General features: G+C 39.1%; 1 protein-coding gene across 1 annotated transcript in view; it reads right to left on the minus strand.

Moving 5' to 3' along the window:
• The window catches only part of NKAIN3 (sodium/potassium transporting ATPase interacting 3), a gene marked incomplete at both ends in the record, with an annotated part of 591633 nt that overhangs the window by 11834 nt on the left and 564312 nt on the right, over positions 1 to 15487 (minus strand). Inside the window, one exon of the mRNA XM_080938561.1 lies at positions 13904 to 13964. Coding sequence (XP_080794687.1) covers positions 13904 to 13964 — 61 coding nt within the window. The remainder of the gene's footprint in view (positions 1 to 13903; positions 13965 to 15487) is intronic.

Genomic DNA, 15487 nt, shown 5'->3' on the forward strand with positions numbered 1-15487 from the left:
GCCATACAGGCCTTAATCCTTCTCATCCCTCATGGGGAAACTTCTGGTGCTGCTGATCTGTGGGTCCTCTTCTTGGGGAGGAAGTTTGTTTATCATTGTATCTGAACCTCTCTGTATTTTCAAAATTCCTCTGAACCAAAAGCTCAGAATATACGTCAAAAGCAACGGGCAAATAGGAACAAGCTCTTCTTTTATTATCAAGACATTTCCTTGATGATACTGCTTAGTTTATAGAATATAGCAATTAGCATCCTAGTTCAGTTTTCATGCCTGAGTTTCCTCCTCTGAGTAGGTCACAAAGAAGGGAGTCCTTTCCATCTGTAGGAGTATTCAGAGGTTCTATAGCCATTGGCCAAAGCTTGGGCCTGAGAGCCCTTAGGCTGGTCACATTGTACATGTTCCCATTGAGTGGGCACTGGGTAGTTATAGGATGTGGCCTGGTTAATCATGGCAATGTGTTTGGTGTAGGAGTTGAGTGAGGGTTTGATTGTAGTGTGGATCTCAACAGTGACAGGTCCAGTCAGCTCGACCGCCTTTGCTTGGACATTGTTGAGGAAGCTGAAGAGCCTCCTAGCCATCTTGGTTTCTGTGGCAGTGCCTCTGAGTTTTAAAAAGGAGATCTGCCTGGTATTACTTAGGTGTATTTAAGAAGTTGATAAGTTCTCTTTGTTATCTTTGAGAATATAATTATAAATTATAACATGCTTATAATGCCTAGAAAAATTGATATAAAGGAACAGATTTTTATGTTTCTATTATTAGAAGTAAACAGATTGTGAATTTTATTTAGTGTATTTTATTCAAACCTCTTTTTATTTAAGAACTACAAGTTACAAAGTCAGGGAAAAATTTCACATCTATCTTCACGATTTGGTTTTACCTTTATACCCCAACTTTGCAATTTTCTAGCTTTGGAAGTATGGAATATCATTTAATCTCTCTGTGCAGTATGCTCTTATACAGCTGCCTATGGAATTATATTTTAACAAGTGAAGGGTCACCCTAGAGTGTGATTTAAAAACCATTTGCTCATGATTGACAATTGGAGAACAGCACAGCAAGAAAGAACCATTTCTGCTCCACTCTGTTTTATTCTGTGGCTCTTTGAAGGAGGTAAAGGACCAACTATTGAGGTTGCCTATTCACTTGGATGGGAAGTAGGTACAACTTGTTTTGCTTGGCTGGGAAGTTCATTGCCTCCAACAGCAGTCTGTCTTGGGCTTCCTTGAAGCACGGTAGTTGGATTCCAGGGGTTAACAGCCAGAGATAAAGGACCTAGCAGAATAGGTGTGATCTCCTATGGCACAACCTGAATAGTCCACTCAGTGCCAGGCAGTCAGCCTGACTAGGCTTAATGGTAGGGAACAGAAAGTGCAGTTATCGATGGTGCTGTCAGACAGAAAATCTTGAACTTGGATTTACAGGTAAGTTAACTTTGAACTATGATATGTCGGAGTGCTGAAGCATGAAATTTCTAGGAAGTATTCAAGCTGTCCTTTGTATGTCAGTCTTGAGTATATTTACCAATAATTAATCAGAATAAAAACAATTCATTTCAGACTGAGCCATACTGCTTGTTCCCTTGTGGAAGAATTGCTGTAACACTATGTTTAGCTCAGAGAAAAGACAAAATTCAGGAAGAGGAGAACAAACTGCTAGATTCATTACTAATATTCCTTTTGTTTTGTGATGCCAAAGATGGAACTCCAGAACCTCTTCCAAGCCAGGAAAGTGTTCTGTCACTACACTGTATCCCAACCCCCAAATATTTATTCTGACCTTACCTTCTGATTATTATTCCTCAGTTACATTGCAATTCATTTATTCCACAAGATGGCTATCTGTTGATGTCATAGAATACCTAAGACTGGATATTCAGGGACAAGGAATTTTATCTGGTTGGCATTCTAGGCTTGTGCTTTTGTATAGCCTCATAACTCCTGTGTAAGAGGAGAGACCATAAGAACATGAGGAAAATGTTAGAAGTTGCAGAAACCCAAAGAGGTAAGCTTCCTCTCTAGCCATCTTTCTTTTTGACCAAGACTTTTACCCCTCTTAAGACCCAGACTCAAAGCCCTGTCTCCCAACACTGCTACACTGGTATCAATGTACTTCTCATGATAACACATTTTCCTCTGACTATTAAATCACCCCCCCCAACATTTCAGAAGTTTTGTTTAGCTTAGATTTATGTGAGAATTTGTAAAAATCCCAACAATGCATTGTTGGTCCCATAGAGAATGTTGTGTTCTGAGAGAACCCGCATTGGACTTGAGATCTGATTTCTCACAGTTGGAAAGGTTAGGGGACTTGTAGGGTAGAGAATCATCAGGCAGTCATAGTTTGATGCCTACAGGTTTTATCTTTTACGAATGACTTTATTTTAGAAACATACACTTTCCACTTTCCCTTATAAGTTCTGCTCAGGGGAATAAAAAAAAACTCATCTGAAGAAGAATTAGTGGCTTCAAGTCACCAATGGGATCTGCATAGGCTCTCTGCATGCTGTTGCTAGGGATGGGGGCAGGCGTGTAAAATCCACTGGAATGCTCAGGAGATGGCCTCATTCTTGTTTTAGCTTTCGAATGACACTGACATTTGTCCCTGCTCTTTATTTTTTTTCCAGTAGCATGAACTTTGAAGGGGTGAGATTTTTCTTTTCTTCATATTTTAAGGCGCTCCAGGGATGCTTTGCAAATGAATATGTCCTCTTTGTGTGATACACATACAGTGATTTTATGGTTAATATTTCCAGTGTTGTTTTTTAAGTTGCTGAGGTATATATACATACATACATACATATATATATATATACGTATATATATATATATATACATATATATATGTATATATACATACATATATACATATATATATATATATATATATGTATATATGTATGTATAATTGCTGAAAGATCACCTAGACGTTGAAGGATTTAGTTTGGTTTATTTTGGTTTATACGCCTAGCAGGCTGCTCAGTATCCTTGTAAGGTACTTGGATGATGGTGTATATTTATATTCTCTTCCTGTATACTTCGCTTTGCTTTGCAAGAGCTCTCTCATCCTTGTGAAGACGCTAAGAACACAGATGCTCAAGACACCCTTACCTCAATCCAACATGTGCACTGTGTGTTTATTTTCCAGCATTTAGAAAAGAAGAGCAATTGCCTTTTTCTTTTCCTTCCTTTCAGAATTTTCTTCTGGACAAAGCTTCTGTAGCCCACTGGCACCTAAGCAGATGAGGCTGTCCTTGAGAAAGTGACTTTTCTCCGGCTTCCAACTGCTGGTACCACAAAAAAACAACATCCCATTTGTAGAGTGTTTCTTCTCTTTTGACATTTATTTTAATGGCACTTTTATTCTTCCTGAACTTTCTCAGCCCTGAAAGCCACACTAGTTGCACTTGGTTTCACAATGGTAGAGATGCCCTTAGCCCCCAGATAGCTGCATCACATGTGTTTACTGAAGTCCCTTCCTGAGCTTTTATAGTGTCTCAGTTACCATTTGTTCATACGCACTGGTCACCAAGGACTGTGGTCAGAATCTTTGGCCTCATCTCAGATAACATTTGATTTTAGACAAAGCACGATTTAAAAAGTCCCGGTTACCCAGTCACAAAAGAACAGACATGATATGCAGTCACTGATGATTGGATACTAGCCCCAGACAGCTCTGACCACCCCAGAAACAACTCACAGATGAAACTCAAAAAAGAAAGGCCAAATAGTAGAAGCCCCAGTCCTTCGTAGAGAAACAACAACAACAATAGCAAGTGTACAGCACCCACTCCGACTGGGGGACACATGTCTAGACCTTAAATCACTAATAACTCAAGAGAAAGAATATATAGCTTTGTGGCAATTTTTGGTATTTAAAAATCATTATGTTTAATCATTACACACCAAGAAGACTTTGACTATTTCCAGGTTACATCTTGTATTACATGTACTTTATGCTCATTGTAACTAGTAAGATTTTCATGCATACTATCAAATCTTTAAAAAATTAAATACTGACAAAAATATATTTGTATAGTTTTATGCCAAAATGCTTTTAAAAGATCTGTACATGTATCTCTCTTTTTAAAATAAAGTTGTAAGAAAAAATAAATAAAAAGTCCTGGTTCTCTGTGTTTTGTGCTACCCCGTGTTTTTGTTGGCTGTGCCTTTGGCTTTTGTTCCCTTTGTGATTTCAGATTCTTGGAGCCAAGTGTTTCTTGTAATGTTTGCTGACAGTTTCTTTCCACTTTAGAATTTCCTAACAGTGAGTAATGCTTAAATAATGGGACAATAAATTCTAGAACCTCTTTGAGGTCAATGAAGCAGAAGAGAATGGCTGAAAGAAAAAAAATAATGTTCCAAGAGGTATGAGGCTAAAAAAAGCCCCAGAATTTGTCTCAACAGCTCTTACGTGAATTCTTGACCCATGTAAGATATTTTCTTGCAGTTACTCAGTTTTATTCAATCCATTTTTATCATTTTTGCCTATGACTAGTCGATGTTTTACTTTGCTTTATAAATCAAGTGACAAATACTTGTTGGCTTTGAAGTCTCTCTATAATTCCTTTTTATTGTCTGCTTCTACAATTTTAGGCATTTCTCCTTGGAAACAATATTTTCTCCTCCTCCTTCCTCTTCCCCTTCCTTTTCTCCTCCTCCCTTTTGTTTTACAACCACATCATTACTTTTTGTTCTCTGTTTCTGAGGACAATCTTCATCTAAAGTGTTATTTCCTTACTGAGATTTCTCTCATAAATTCTTTTCTCTGTGAATTACTTTTCAAAGAAAACTGATCAGAACTCATCATTCCCAAGATTAAATCTATTCACCTCTTTACACCACCCAGTAGAACACCCCAAGTGGCATGCCCTGAGAGGATGCAGGACTGATTGAAGGTTGATTCCCTTACTGTCTGCAGTCTTGTGTGAGTGGATGCATGAGTGTTTGCGCATGTGTTACATGTGTGTATATGCGTGCATAAGTATGTATGTGTGTTTGTATACACACTTATGTGTATATGCATGTATCTATGTATGTGTGTAGACATGTTTGTGAATGCACTAGTGTGTGTGTGTGTGTGTGTGTGTGTGTGTGTGTGTGTGTGTGTGTGTGTATGTTGATTTTGTGAGAAGTAACACTTGGAATGGATAGCAACTAGCCCTTTTGGACACTCATTTTTTTACTGAGGGAAGGGTAGTTTATTTGCTGTGTGCCTGTATATGTTGACATTATGACTCTGAGTGCCAAATATAAAACATTTTTGACACTGCTTGTGCAAAAAAGCCTTCAAGGTTCCTCACAGACTGACCTATATCATTCATGTTGTAAAGATGCAGAGCTCTCTGGCATCCTTGGAGCCTGATATTGCCAGACTTTCTTATATGCAATTTCTTTCTTGCTGTCTGCTTTGGGAATTTTAGCTTAATAAATATTTTTTTCAATTATTTAAAAAGTATTTGATTTGTCCTTTTCCTGACGATGTGATAGCCCATATACATGGAAAAGGCAAAGGCTCTGAACATCTGGCCTTGATCCAGTTACACCACAGCCTCTGTTCTTTGGTCTGCTTGATGCACTTGGATAACATATTCTCTTCACAGTTCTGCATAGGCACAGTCCTAGATCACCTATTAGAATGTAAGATCCTCTGGGAAATGGCTGGGTTCTTCAGTTCATCTCTGTATCTGGTGGCTTACTACACAGAAGTCCCTCCATGACTGTTTCCTGAATGAACAGATCAATAATAAATCCACAAGGGATTGCTATCTGAGGGCTAGTTTAGATATTGAAAACCCAAAACCATATTGGGTCAGGAGAATAAGTCCTTCCCCACCTGGGCAGATTGACGACCTTAGAACAAAATATTGAAATTCAGCCTAACTGATCACTCCCTGGCAAATGGAAGCAGTGCACAGTACCACCAGGTGGTATGGTTAATAGAAACAAACAGAATGCCAAGTGCTGTCAAGCTAGGCCAGAAGATAGTGAAGTGTTTTACGCTGATAGCAAGTCTAAAATGTACCACAACAGTGCTTTGTGTAGACGAAACATTTTTTCTACTCAAATTTAACTGTCTTAGTGCTCTGGGTTGTTTTGTTAACCAGAGTTGTAGCTTGTGGAATAAGAATTCCTCTTGTTTTGACAAATATATATGTACCTCTACATAAACACATAGCCTCACATGCACACACAATACGAAATACATATACATTAAAAAAAATCTAATCATAGGAAGGCATTTATTTGAAATTAATGTCCTACTTCCCACCAGAAAGCTCCTAAAAATGAAGAAATACCAGTTTGTGTTAGACAGAAATTGTGTATGTTTAATAAGGAGGAGAGAGAGTAAAGCAACTATACTTTACAGCATTGATAACCTCCTATTGACTATTAACTAGAATTTATATCAGGTTGGTTTATAAAATATTTGTAATTCTTAATATAATCTTACAGATTGTGTTAGATACGACCGATTCTCCTGTAAGGCCAATTCAAGTTTTAAATTGGTTTGTTTTTTATTTGCAATTTTAATTTGAAAGACTTGTTAAAATTTCATTAAATGCGTAAGACATTTTTCAAAAACTTAACGTTTAATTTTTGTATCCATTTACTTTACTAGATTTATCTGCCAGGGTTGCTTTAAAAACAATAAACATGCAGTTTCATTAGGAAGAATCTGTGAGAAAGTCTACAACAGCCATAAGTCTAATGAATTCAGAACAGGTTAAAGGCTAGGAGACCTCTAAGTTGCAAATAAAACAGATTATGTAAATGAATCCAGACTCTGGATTTAAATAGATCAAACAGAATTGAAATCAAATGGAAGCTTTTCTCGGGTTCTCTCCCCCCTGTCCTCCTGCTCAACACATGAGCAGGAGAATAAAGAGAAGACAGTCTATCCTTTCCTGAGTCATCAGAGCAGGAACCCATGTCACCCTTTGACCCTTTGGAGGAGTCTGTGTGGAGCATTCCTGAAGCCATACCTGGTATGGCTCAAGAAACCTTCCTTCAGAAATTGATTTCTTGTGTGTTTCCTGTTTCTTCTGCTAGGAGAGTCTCTTGTCTGGCTTTGCCTGGCAGTTTTTTTTTTTTTTTTTTTTTTTTTTTTTGGTCTCATAGGTCTTAATTCAAAGCTATCATTCCCCAAACAGCTAAGTCATAAAGTAGAAATGCAGGGGTTTTGCTCAGGGAATCCCCTATTGCAGATACTCCTGGATGCTTCTTAGCACCTTGAGCCTCAAGGGCATTTAATGTCCTAGTTTCAAATTCCACCATCCGTTTTCTTGTCAGACCCAGGTGGCTTGGGCACTGTGTAATATGTACTACCTCCATTTTAGATATGCTTTTCAAAGCTTCCATGTCTGTTCTTGTCCCACAGTTGAGGAGGAGACCTTGGAGAGAAGCAGGTGTAGGTTATTTAGGAGCCAGGTTTGAAATCTACCTTGTAGAAGCCAGTCACCCATGTATGCGGAGGCTGCAGCGTGCAATGTGACTGTGCTGGAAAACAGATGGCTTTAGTGGCGAGCTCAGAAGCCTCTGCCACAGCCTGTATAACCATTAAGTATCTAACAATGGTAGCGGATGAATCACTAAAAGCTTGCAGCTGACTGAACTGTGGCAAAAAGATGTCCTTGAGAAAGACCATTAACTCTAATGTAGACTTTCTGTTCTTGTGACCAGCAAATGATTAACAAAGGTGAGAAGGAAGGAGGGATACGGTAATGGTGTGTGTGTGTGTATTTCTATGTGGGAAATATGGAAAAAACAGAGAATCTAGTCAGTTGTGTTACATATTACAATTCACCCATTTTGTGCTACACACATACATCTATGTTAGTGACTAAGACTTATGATCACACCCAATTACCTCATTACAGTTCCAGGTTCAAATATTGTTCCCAGATGTAATACTGCATTATTATTGTCTGTGGTTTACTAGAAAGACATAAGTTTATATAACACTAACGTTACATATATGCCTTTACTGCTAGTTACCTATATGGCAGTTTTTCAAAAGCATTATAAAATCAGATCTTTGTAAAATCTTAAATATTTGTTATCTAAAAGGCCCAAATATCTCTTTTACTACCTAGTCTTCATGTAGGTGTCAGAGACAAAGAGGCATGAATGCAGGTGTGTAAAACTGTGCACACATGTGTGAAAGCCAGAGGAAGACATATGCCATGCTCTATCACCATCTGTCTTATTCTCTTGAGACAGGGGTTCTCCTTGAATGTGGAACTAGACTGGAGCCAGCAAGGGTCAATGATCCCACCTTCTACAAGCATCCTCTTACCCAGGGCTGGAGTTATAGGTCCACACGTAAGCCTCCCTGGCTTAACCTGGCATTTTGCATGGGTGGTGAGATCTGAACTTAGTTAGAGCTTCATGCTTGCTTGGCAAGCATTTTAACCAAGGGAGACATCTCTCTAGCCCTCTGTGAGAGTCTTGATAAAGGCACGTGAAAGAAAAGAAAGAGCTAAGCCTCACATTATCACCTTGAGTTTCAGTCAATCGTCCTTAAGCAGAGGTTGGCGATGCTAATATCTCTGAAATGTATGGGTCTCTAAGGTACAGGTGACTCAAATATTAGTCCATCTGCGATCTGGAGAAGACTGACTAGAAACAGGTGAAAGGATGGTGTAGCAGGTAGCTGACTCTCAAGGAGGATGAAGCATCATCATGGAAGGTGCCACGGTCAGCAACACCACCGAGCTAAAGGACAAAACAGGGAGAGGGCTCAGAATTCGAATGTTGGGGTCACAGGCGTCCTCAAACTCACAGAGAAGCTCGAAGAGAACCAGCAATGTTAATGACATAGGAGTGTCTGCTCAGAGGAGGGGATAAAAGTCAAATATCTGCATTCCATCCAGAGAACTGAGACTAGATTTGGTTAACAACCTGGTGACCTTTTCGCTACTCGTGGAGGTAGATGCCACATACCTTTTGCTATAAAAGCATATCTCACCCACATTTCCAGAATAATTGTCCCAGACTCTTCTGTCCCCAGATTGTTACACATCTGTAGTGGAGATATCACACGTACTTTATGGCGTGTTGACCTCCATGCTATTGGTTAGAGACCATATTAGATTGTAGGTCTTTTAGTTACAGAACTCTTCATGGTCACATGTACTTTGTAAAGGTGTTCCTATGTAGTCGTACCTTAAGCTTTATTGTTTGCTGGTTATTGAATTGATTGTACCTCTCCCAAAATGTAACGTGTTTTAAATATGCTGACAAGAAACTGTCTGGCATCAACCTCCTAGAAGACTGATCTAGGTTAACAAAGTCACTCTGCACTGGCTTTTTATTCTCATCCCTTCAAGACTCCCTGCCCCGACAACTACAGAACTCACCTCATACCTCTAGTGAGGCTGGTGAAGCTGGATGTGTGGGTTACTCATCAAAGGTGAGATGGGGGTTGGGACTAGGGTGATTGCATTCAGACACAAAATAGAAAGATGGGGAAAAAAGCAGAATGCTGTCATTTGCTTGTGTTAAATTCTACCACTAACAGCCTTACAGTGAATTTCTCCATGTCATGACTTCCAGGTGCCACATGACGTGCACAGTTTTTCCTGTGTTAGCTCACTCTTTCATAATCACCGCTGAGCTGTGAATACCCTGTCTTCCATTCTATATCATCTGAACAGCAGATTCTCTTTCTTTCTCCATCAATTTATGAATGGTCAGTATATCTTGACACTGCTGCTGAGCATGAACCCCAGGGAAGCAGCTCTCAAGGGTTGTCACCTATGCTGTGGTGGGCTTGTCAAATCTATAGCTGCCTTTGAGTCACCTATGCTCCTATAAGTAACTCCTCACCAGTAAACCTCCAAGAACTCCAATACACTCACTGTTTCATTAAGTCAGACTCAGGTAGAGCCACTTCCTTAATCTGCCATCACAGCTGCATCTGGAGCTAATTGATATTTGCTTTGCACTTTCCCCGAAAAAGTCACCAAATTGTATCTTGTACTGAATGCCAACTGTGTTAGGAAGTGAGGTTTCCATGGTAAGAAGCATGACCTTAGAAAGTCACAGCTGTATGAAATGTCTCCAAAGTAAACACATAATGTGCCAAGAAAGCATTGGACAATAAATACTTCACAGGTCCATTAATATAGCCTGGAAGAGGTAGAAGAAGTTGGCCAAATTGGGAAAGAGGCAGTTAAGTTCCAATGGAGTCAAAATTCTGCTAGTAGAAGGACAGAGGTAAAAAGCTGTCTTCAAAGTGAATTTAGGCTGGAGGTGCATGAATGAAGCAGACTGCAAACTATACTCTCTGCTCAGGCTGAGCTACAGAAGTCTGGCTGCTCTGGAGAGTATCTGAGGCCCTCCTTCATGGGGATTTTAGCCTTTACTTTGGAAACCGATTCAATAAAATTGTTACTTTAGCCTTTTTGGTGAGTCTGGTTTAGTCTGTGTTTGGTCTATGATGATTATCTGTCTGTCTCTCTATCTATCATCTACCTAATTATCTATCTACCTACCTACCTACCTATTTGATGTGTGTGTGTGTGTGTGTGTGTGTGTGTGTGTATTATGAATGACATATCCAAGAACTTGTTCCTCTCTCTGCCTTTGCATTGCAGGTCAGGCCCTTCTTAAGCTGTCCGATGTTCTCTTAGGTGGGATGATTGAAGTTACTATGCGCCTATTCCTGTTATTTTTTCAATAATTTGCAATTGGGCAAATCAATATGCTAGGTACAATTTGGAAGCCAAGATGAGAAGCAAGACTGGAATAGATGTCCTGGAAATTCCTGGAAACACTTATGTACACCAATGGCTGCTTTTCAACATAGTTTTCCTTATCACCACATGCTTGGTAGGTCTGACAAGATAGTAACAAAGTAGCAGCTCACTCTGGCTGAGGTCGCACAAAGGAGACTTCAGCTGGCTTTTATGATTACAGGTCTCAACCACAGATCTCTCCTATTGCTCTGGCAGCTTTTATCTCTGCATTTTTTGACCTATGCTTAATTCTTATAAGAAACAAGAAGTAAAGAGGCAGAGGGGTAGATGGGAAGATGAGTGATTGGAAATGAATGTTTCCCTAAACATCTGTTTCCCTTTTTGTAATGTTCATCTGAAATGTCTGCTTTACAGACTCTGTGAACAGTGCAGAGGAGGGATGCGGAACTGTTACTAATTCTTTCATACTGAAATCTTTCAGTCCCAGAAAAAGGCTTTATTCTATTTTGAATAATGTGGAGATTTCCTTAGTTTGAATAGGAACCAATATAAATGACAAAATATTGGCCAAGATGCCATGGAATTAGGTTAGTTTCGAAGTTACTTTTCAGAATGACTTTCTAAATGTATGCTTAGATACATTGTAACATTATTAATGTTATTTTCCCCTTATTTCATGCTTACATTTTGAAAAACAACTCAAACAAAGGGTATTTCCCTCTGGCTGTGGACTGGCATTGTGATATCCAAAGAGCATTACACCACAGGACCTAGAATTCTACAACGTATTGGCAGCAGTTGTGATAGTCTATCATATCATAAAAATTGGCCGTAAACAATTGCTTTTTACTCACATCTGCTGCTGAACACTCTGAGACAACTTAAAATTACACCTGTCCCTTTGATTCTTCTTGTAGTAAAAACAGAAAAGCTGTAGTGAGGACTTCCAGGCTCTACAGCTTGCAGTCTCCTTTTCAATGTTATCCTTCCCCCAGCAGCGGCTCATGATATGTTGGGCATAAAGACTTTGTTTTAAGCATCTTAGGCTTTCTTTTTTGACTTCGAGTATTATTAGAATTTATAGCAGCACAATAACATCCAGATGTTGCTGAGTAACTTCGTGTAAAACCCTAATAACAAACACTAGAATTAAACCATTCATGGTCTAGGTTGTGAACAGCTGTTCCAGTCTAAGTTTTACGGCATCAGGTTAGCTGACTCTGAGATTTCTATAGAGAAGATTCACTAGATTAATAATATCAGAGTCAATAAAACTACAGTATGTGCTAATAGCAATATAGCCCCTCTCCTTTGACATTACCACTCTAAAGCAGTGGTGCTCAACCTTCCTAATGCTGTGACTCTTTACTACGGTTCTTTGTGATAACTCCCAAACATAAAATTATTTCATGGCTACTTTATAACTGTAATTTTGCTACTGTTATAAATTTTAATAAAATATCTGATATGCAACCCCTATGAAAGAGTCATTCGCCTCCGAAGGGATTGGAACCCACAGGTTGAGAAGCACCACTTCCAAGGAAGTTTGATAGTTTTCAAAAATCTCTATCCAGTGTAAGTGAGACTTTCAGCTCACATGCCATTGTGTGTTTCCAATTGCACTAAAAATCATTAGCCTCGAGGAAATTATTTCCTGTAGTTATTGTTTTAGATAAAGGACTAGATTAGAGTGCCTTTTCTCTTTAGAGAGGCAGAGTAGACTACCAGAATTCTGAGCAGTTCAATGAAGAGAAAGAGAAAAAAAGCCCCTTTTTGTGGATAATGTGAGAGTAAGTACTCAAAATTCAGAACAACAATTGAAGTATTTATTTAGCCCAAATCTCAACTTCTTTCCAGTCTCAGTACAGTCAATACTATTAATCAATTGATCATTCCTGGTCTTGTGAATTGCAGATTTTTCTTCCTTCCTTCATTCCTTCCTTCCTTCCTTCTTTCTTTCCTTCCTTCCTTCCTTCCTTCCTTTCTTCCTTCCTTTCTTCCTTCCTTTCTTCCTTTCTTCTTTCTTGTGGCATTGACTTGAATCACAATGCTGATCTGTGCTTAGCTTTGTCAGTTTACAGAACCAATAAGCTTTTGAAGCCATCATTCTGGAAGCTCCTCTCCAAATAAGACGGGTCGTAACATTCACTGTCTTTTTGAAATTGCCAGGAATTATTTCCCATTTAACATTAAAAGGAAAGTATCTTGAGTACACACTAGACATGCAGCCAGAGTTTACCTGTCTTCACCAACTGGGACCAATAATCTCAGGGTCTAGGACTGTCTATCACTTGTTCTGCTAATTGAGATTGTGATGTAACCACATTGTCATAGATTTTGGTTCAGGCTTCACTCCTGCATGTGTTTGGTGGGGACCATTCCCCTTGGAACTGTATTCTGGAAAGGCCATTAAAAAGGTCAGCAATACAACACCCCCCCCCCATTTTCTTAAACACTCAAGTTTAAGCAATTTGAGTAACAATTGAAATGATTAGATGTGATTTTTTTCTAAGGTAATTCAACTGTAAAAACTGGTTACTATCTGCCATCGTCTTACTGAACACGCCAGAGAGTGGTGGGAATAGTGCCTTACACATTTTCAGGTGCTCAGTAAGTGCCATTTGCTGACCCATACAAATATGCTTCTAAAACAGAGCCTCAAGACACGATATGTCTTTCATTTGGTGCCAAACCACAGTTTCTGAGCGTCCCGTGAGTCATTTTTAATATCTCTTCAATTTTTCAAAAAGACTTCCACAGAAAAGACTGTAATTTTGTTGTATCATTCATGCAATTTTGTTGTTTAATTCATACACATATGGATCTAACACATGCAACACATTGTATGGCTATTACTGCTGTTAGTTAAATTTCAAAGTCTTGCCACCAACATGCTACCAACTTGTGATGAATAAATGGAATAACCCCTAACCATCTATCTGCTCAGCATATGGCTTACACCCATGCTGGGACCTCTGACATGTTCTAACAGCAGTCTCCAGGCATGTGAGTCTCTCTCTCACTTCTAAGAAAACTCAAGCGATGGTTGGTGCATAGTGCCACCTAGCTTATGTGAGGTTGATTTTATTTCCTCTATTATAACTTTACTGAGTTCAACCATTTACGATTTGAAATAGGAAAGGTTTCTTAGCCTTGTAATGACATCCAGAAGGGACCCCAGGGAATGATTATGGTACTTACAGGTGTCTTCTTCTTCCATGGAAAGGCTGATCACATAACAGGCATACACAAAACCAACCAGCTGGAACAAAAAGCAGATGTTTTTAGAGTTTCTACCAATAGATCAATAGCTTCTATAAATTTTTAGTAGAATAAACTTTTATGATTAAACAATAGCTGTTATTTAAAACTCTTTCATTTTTCAGTAGCCTAAATGGCTTTCTAAAAATTACAGATAGATTAGAAATAGAAACAGTTTTTAGATACCTCTCTTAAATTTTGATTTAGGGTATACAAACCACTGCAAATTATTCATACTATATATTTTAGTTTTTTCCCATTTATAGAACAATTTGTACTATGTTCATTATTCCTACAACCATTTTAATGTTTAACATGCAGAACAGAACCCCAAATATGTTGCACATAAATTAAACAGCAATCACCGACTTAATAATTTAAAATGCTGTGACAATGTAAATTCTATTGACTGCTAAACTGCTTTGTTAATTACATCATAAGAAAATACATTAACTTTCTGGGGATTAGTTAGTAGTGACATGAAGTAGGAGAGAAAATGTGTACTTTGATGAGAGTCTCAAAGAACAAACATATCATAGAGCAGCCTTTGTTGCTTGTGTTTTTTCCTGCACTTCCCTGAAAGAAGATTTCAGCCAGGGGTTACAACAGTCCTCGGAGGTTAATATTGTTATTTAATTTCAGCTAATCTAAAATTACTAGGCTTCTTCAATAGAGTTGAAAACAGCTGCCTCATTAGATGTTGTAGTCAGCCATTTTGTCCCTTTCTCTGTGCTCAAAGCTTGTTTCTTCCTTCTATCCTCATTATAAAACAACACTGAAAAGGAACTGTTCTGATAGCCCAAGGTCGAAGGCTAGGCTTCCTATTGCAGGGAATACCTGTGGGATATTCAATTGCCCATGGTGCTTCCTAACACAGCCTTTAATCCCACCCCAGATGATGGAGCCAAGAAGTCTAAGAGGCAGAGTGAGAAGTTAGGGAGGAGGCCTTCACATGCTCACAGATGGGCTTCCTACTGAGTTGGTCAGGAAAGAGGAGGATGCTAGGACTCTGGGTACAAAGAGTGAGCGTGAGTGTTAGGTGGTCAGTCAGAAAGTGGTGATGCTGAGAGACACACAGACAGTGCAAGAAGTTCTGAAGGAAGAATTGAGGGAGATTCTGAGACACCCACAGAATCGCTCTCTAGACGAAACACCAGCTTGGGGGGGGACTGTCATATCCATCCAGTGTCTTCTGTCAGCTTACATGTGAGTCAGTAGTGTTTAGTCCTTACTCCCTCTATCTTCCATCACTACTACTTCATCCCCTGTATAACCAAGGAGGAATGAGTGGAGAGGAACGCAGCTAGTTATATGGTCCCTTCTTAATGAAGACCTGGATAACAAGATGCGGTTGAAGCTGAGGAGCTGAGGGTTCATAGGAAGCTGGCGGAGATAATGAAATATCTACAAGGAAACCCAAAGACCTGTAAACTCAGGTTGGAATATGATCCAGGATGTGAGATAAATGGGTCTTTGAATGTGCCTGAAGTGGCAGTGGAAAAGGGAACTTAAAATGGCTTCCAC

The sequence above is a fragment of the Micromys minutus genome (assembly GCF_963924665.1).
Source record: "Micromys minutus genome assembly, chromosome: 26".
Lineage (NCBI taxonomy): Eukaryota > Metazoa > Chordata > Mammalia > Rodentia > Muridae > Micromys > Micromys minutus.